This window comes from Atractosteus spatula, chromosome 5, assembly GCF_055471065.1.
Source record: "Atractosteus spatula isolate fAtrSpa1 chromosome 5, fAtrSpa1.hap1, whole genome shotgun sequence".
NCBI lineage: Eukaryota > Metazoa > Chordata > Actinopteri > Semionotiformes > Lepisosteidae > Atractosteus > Atractosteus spatula.
The window spans coordinates 63604020-63610019 of NC_142710.1; the positions used below are offsets into that span (position 1 = coordinate 63604020).

The following is a 6000-nucleotide window of genomic DNA, read 5'->3' on the forward strand; positions in this document are numbered from 1 at the left end:
TTTTATGATCTAAACACCCCGAAGTCTAAACTGGCTTCAACGTTTCCTTTTTTTTTTGGCATCAGTCCTGCTGTCTGGAAATGTGCCCTTTTTACTCATTTCAGCATGGCGAATTTCACCAGGAAGTCCTTAATGACTTGTCAGCTAGAAACAATTCCATTTAGATTCATTTCAAACAAATCCAAAAGCACAAGTTACCAGTACATTAGTTGTTGCACCTCCGGACAATCTTCCGTATTTCAGATAATGCCCCGAGTAGAATTAACAGCTGTATTAGTGACAGCAATGCACTTTAAAATACCCTTGACATAAATTTATACCCAATACCCGCTGTTATTCCCTGCCTGGAAAATGATTAATCAAGTGGATGTTCTTGCAGTTCTTCCTCATCTCACCACGGATGTATATGGCATATAAAAAAACTAACATCGCACAATATGCATTAAAATATACTGCTGAGATTGGAAATGCATTCCTATACTGCTTATACAAGTACTCATAACAGATATTATATAACAAGATATTGTCAGACATTCACAATTTACCTAACAGAAGTATATCTTTTTTAGTACGATACTGTATGTACTGTACAGTATGTATAAGAAAGTAGCAATTAGGAAATGACTTTGAAAATCGTGTTTTCTAAGCTGTGAGATAATTAAATCGGAGTGCAGAACTTCTTTGACTCTCTGAAGCACTCTTGGAAATAAAGTAAAACCTTTGTGATTATAAAATTCAATTCAAGGGCACAAACAGGGACTCTCATATCACATTCACACGGTCACTTCTACTTTGCATTTCATTCATATGACTTTGAATCTGGATGGGCCTAACTGTTTGTGAATTAAGCCTCTTAACAATGAATGCCTTCTGAAAGTGGTAGGTAATAGTTCAGTATTCTTTCTCTGTAGGAAAAAGAGGCTTCTTGGTGACCAGACTTAAAGAACTTCCCTGTCTTTTGAAAGAGGCAGAATAACGTTTAGATTGCATTGTCCAAAACATACTGTCTGATCTGAAGTGAACACTCCTTTCTAGGCATGTCCTAAAGAGTAGTGTGTTTAGGTAATTATTTAATATCCAAATTTAAGATCCAAGATTAAAATCATTGTGGGTGGAAGAGTGAAAGTTTTTTTCATTTAAAATATCAAATTAAGTACGATTAAACTTTAATTATGAAATTAAAATGCACCAGTATGACTAAGGTCTGGTTCACGCCTTCATTATATGACCTCCTTTGAGGTCTTCCACATTTTAAATGTTCTACTGTTCCACATTGTCAACAACCATGTTCGTTATCTTCAGCTAAGAATGCATATAAAGAAGTGGACTCGTCTCTGTTGCTGATATTATTTTATTGTTATTCTTCTTGGTGTATTGTGTTTACTTTTGTCTTCATGATTTCTTATGCGTTACCTGTTGTTTTACAGTAGGTCCACAATGATCTGAAGTGCTGTGTTTGTTGTTTCCTGTTTGTCTGTTTTGTCTCAAGATCACAGATGTAATCTGGACTATATCTCACCACTGGTTCAAATGGATTCTTACCTGTCTATCAGGTGTGCTAAGGATAGAGCCTAGAGAGGTGGCTCTGTGGCTCAGGATCTGCGCCTGTGGCTGGAAGGTTGCCGGTTCAAATCCTGCAGCCGGCAGTGGAATCCTATTCTGTTGGGCCCCTGAGCCCAACCCCAACTGCTCCAGGGGTGCTGTACAATGGCTGACCCTGTGCTCTGACCCCAAGCTTCTCTCTCCCTGTCTGTGTCTCATGGAGAGCAAGCTGGGGTATGCAAAAAGACAAATTCCTAATGCAAGAAATTGTATACAGTAGAGCTAAAAAAGTTATGATATATGGGTTTTTGATCTGATACCCTTGGTGGAGTATTCTTTGTTTAGATCTGGTAGTAAATGTAACCTAGACTTGTCTGTGTTCTGTGCCAAAGCAGCATAGTTTTTCTTAAAAGCCCCAGTTGGAAACAGTTGTTGTTGGTGAGCTCCCTGCAAAATTACAGTTTTGACTACTTTCTGTTGTTGTCTGTTTTCTCTTCCTTTTGGAAACATTTTTGTTCATTGGAGCACTTTAGTAATTTTACAGTTGTTTTGCACTTCATTTTGATTTCCCGTGTGATTGTCTGTGACTTCTGTGACCACACCGCAATTTAGTCACTGGCAGTTATGATATAATTCCCTCTTTTTCAAAGGTAAACTTAGATAATTGAGGTCATAAAGGCCAAAAATAAGGTATGTATCAGAAACAGAGAACTTTTATTAATGCTGAACGTCAAGCATGCAACCAGTAAATAATACAAACACAAATAATCATTACACAAATATAATCACATCATATAGTTTTAAGATTTAGATCCAGTCTCATTTAAGAAGCTAGATTAAACAAATGGTTTTTAAGGAATCTAAGTTACCCACCCCATTCACAACCACAATATAGCATCCATTAGCTGTTATAATGTGCAGAATTTAAATTCCATTATAAAATGCATTAATCTCATAATTAAAAATTGCTTCTCATTAATTTTAGATAAATCATATGCTGAAGAACAGATTTAGAAGAATGAGTGGTAGGATATCACTAAAGTAAAGTAATTAAATTCAAATAGTTTTTTTTTATGTGGGTGCAACTTTATTATTACTTTTGCTGACAGTGGAGAGGGTGGTGTCTCCTTCTGGTTCCTCACGTTCTTCGGCCCATGGATTTCTTCCACACAGCAAAAATGGCACTGCACAGTCCCGAAACTGCAGCATCAAAGACAGGAATCACATACTCCTTAGGTGATATAGGTCATGTACATTTCGCATAGGTCAGCATGTAAGGCACAGTGCTTGAGCTGTGGTGCCTTTCTCAAGTGTGTGAGGCACAGTGTTTGAGCTGTGGAGCCTTTTCCAGGTGTGTGAGGCACAATGTTTGAGCTGTGGAGCCTTTGTTGGGTGCGTGACACATGATGTTTGAGCTGTGGAGCCTTTGTTGGGTGCATGAGACATGATGTTTGAGCTGTGGAGCCTTTGTTGGGTGCGTGAGACATGATGTTTGAGCTGTGGAGCCTTTGTTGGGTGCATGAAACATGATGTTTGAGCTGTGGAGCCTTTGTCGGGTGTGTGAGACATGATGTTTGAGTTTTGAGCCTTTGTCGGGTGTGTGAGACATGATGTTTGAGTTTTGAGCCTTTCTCAGCTTTTTGAGGCACACTTTCATTTTCTATCTTTTTCCAAGTGAAATGAATGGGCAATAATGGGTTTAGAGACTTTAATGTTTTAATGCTCGCGACTCTTCTAATTGTGAAAGGCTGCCAAAAAAGAAGAGAGGCGTTCGTGGCTTCAGCTCCACTGCTCATTGGAGCGATGTACTGTAAGGCACTAACCTGTCTGTTCATGAAAATGTAGATGAGAGGGTTGTAGACAGTGCTGCTCTTAGCAAGGTACATCGGAACAGTGGCAATGATTGGGTTTATCTCGATCTGCGGATTGAAAATCACCGTCATAGCGAAAGCTGCATAAGGGAGCCAGCAGATGAGGAAAGCCAGCACCATTATAATAACCATGCGTGTCACCTGAACCTCAGCCTTGGCAGTGGTGCCCCCTTTGGCTACTCCAAGCCTGGAAACCTGGGACAGAAATAAGCTCAGAATTAGGTACACAACCTAAAAATGACAGGGTATGTTTGGCCTTTGGTTGTGGCTTTGAGAAGATTTAACCCTGATTAAAGTCAGCACATCATTATGGACAGTATACCAAACAGATGCACTTACAAATACATTCGTATTGTGTATTCCCAAATGTCAAATCATATAGTGCTCTTGGAAAAGTCAGCTGTTTGCCACATTTCCTAATTATTTTGCACTGTTTGCTCTGTTTGTGTACTTTTGCACAGTTTTTAACTGATATGGGTCCTGTCATACTGGTACCATACTCGTTGTTTACATTGTTATTGTTATTGTATTTACTGTCTATTGTCTTGTCTGCTGTTCTGTATATACTGTACTGCGTCTGAGAGACTAATGAGAAACACTTTTCATTATACTATGCACCTGTGTAAGTATAATGCCAAATAACGTTGAATTGAATAACTATTTACTTATAACCTATGTTTGTGCCAAAACAAAACATATCTAAGCAATTCTTGGAAAAAATACCTGTTTTATTCAAAGAAACTTGTAAGAGATTGGTAATGATTTCAATACTCCAGATATTAAAGCTTTAATCTTTCATTTTTTTCCTAACAGCCAGGGCATCCTGAGACAGCTTTTCCCCAAGCCTTTTATATACAGTGTTCAGTGCAGTTTATTATGGTCTGAAATAATCTTTTTCCTCTTTCTAAGCAAACCCCTTTAAAAACAGGGAGAGCCACACGCAGATAAAAACGTTCTGATTTACTCAGCAAGCCTTCATACCATACTTATCTTTACTTCAAAATACAGCTAAAGGGGAAGAAAGTCATTGTGAGCTTGCTGCATGAGCTATAAATGATAAAGAAAATTACCTTTTTTAATGTCCACAGGAGACGTGAATATGAGAACACAATGATGGTGAATGGCACAGCGAAACACAAAGTGAAGTAAGAAATAATGAAGGAGACGTTGGCAGGGTTTCTGCTGTACCAGTCTGGGGCACAGGAGGTCTTCACGCCCTCCAGCTGGTAGCTGCCCCAGCCAAACAGAGGGGGCGTGTTCCAAATGAAGGACCATACCCAGGAAAACACCACCCCCACCGTAGCGTGTCTTGTGCGAAAGATGACTGTTCCCAGGGGCTTGCACACCACCATGAAGCGATCCACTGCAATCACTGCAACAGTGCACAGTCCCGCAATGCCTGCAAGCAGATTACACGCAATCAGAATTAGTTAGACAGTAAGTGCAAACTGCAGAATGAAAATACTTTTTATTAGAGCAAAAGCTACACATGTTGCTGTAGCTTGTACCGGGCAAAGACACATTTTAAAGGTTAGATCAAGTCTGTATAGTGCAATGGGTTTGTGACTTTAATGAACATAACTTCTTAACAGCCATATTTGGCATAATATTAAATAATACCCAAAAGTAGAATGTTTGGTGGACATCTAATAACACAACACACACACATTTAAAAATATATACAGTACTGTGTATAATTGTACATTTTCTTAAACCTCCTCTTTTTAAATAAGGCATATCAGAAAATTAAAGAACTATATTATTTTATAAAGAAAATAACTATGCAAATTTCCTTTCTTAGTCATTCTTTCTCTACCAGATCTATAAATGCAGTTGTTATGTATTTTTATAATGAATCAGCCTATTAATTAATGTGGCATGCCTTAATCAACTGATGTTCTCTATGTAAGCTGCATTCATTACTATTGCATCTGCTGTGTGAATTCATGAAATTCAACTTACCAAAAAAAGCCACAGAAAATCCTTCAATTACACATCCTATTCTGCCTAGGCTGAAGTAGCCCATTGCATTTGTCAGCACGGTCAGTGACCCCCCAGTCACAGTAACACCCAGGTCAGCGACTGCTAAATTCACCAAAGAATAGTTTATTGGCTGTCTTAGCTGCCTGTGACGAATTGTCACCAGAATAACGGTAGCATTGAGGATGATAGCTGCAGTGCAGAATACTGCCATGATAATAGCTAACATTGTGTAGCCAATTCTAGGCATCAGGATTTCTTCTTTGCCTGAATCCTGGGAAGTTGAATTCACTCGAGCAGCAGCAGAAAATGTTGCACCATCCATGATGTGAGATAGGAATCGCAAAAAAATTCTGGATGTAAGCAAAATAAAAATGTAGGTTCACTACAACTTGTCTTGGGAGCAAAAACGCTTCTGGCACTTCCTTTTATGAATTCCAGGAGCAATGTAAGTGACATGCTGGAGATTATATGACACACCTTAGGGTCTTAGAGTAAATCCTACAATCCGGATTTCAGTTAATGTAATGCATCCAGCTAATTTTCTAATTGATCTCTGATTCTGCATTTCTTGATTATGGTCTGCAGCTGACAAAATCAACTGAAA

General features: G+C 38.7%; 1 protein-coding gene across 1 annotated transcript; it reads right to left on the reverse strand.

The window, feature by feature from the left end:
- Nucleotides 1–2240: 2240 nt before the first annotated feature.
- Nucleotides 2241–5655, reverse strand: parapinopsina (parapinopsin a). The gene is made up of 4 exons (XM_088916320.1): nucleotides 5376–5655; nucleotides 4484–4812; nucleotides 3366–3608; nucleotides 2241–2742 (listed from the first exon to the last, which is right to left on the reverse strand). Exons 1-4 carry the CDS (start codon nucleotides 5641–5643, stop codon nucleotides 2614–2616), a joined length of 969 nt encoding a protein of 322 aa, XP_088772446.1. The 5' UTR covers nucleotides 5644–5655; the 3' UTR covers nucleotides 2241–2613.
- Nucleotides 5656–6000: the final 345 nt, after the last annotated feature.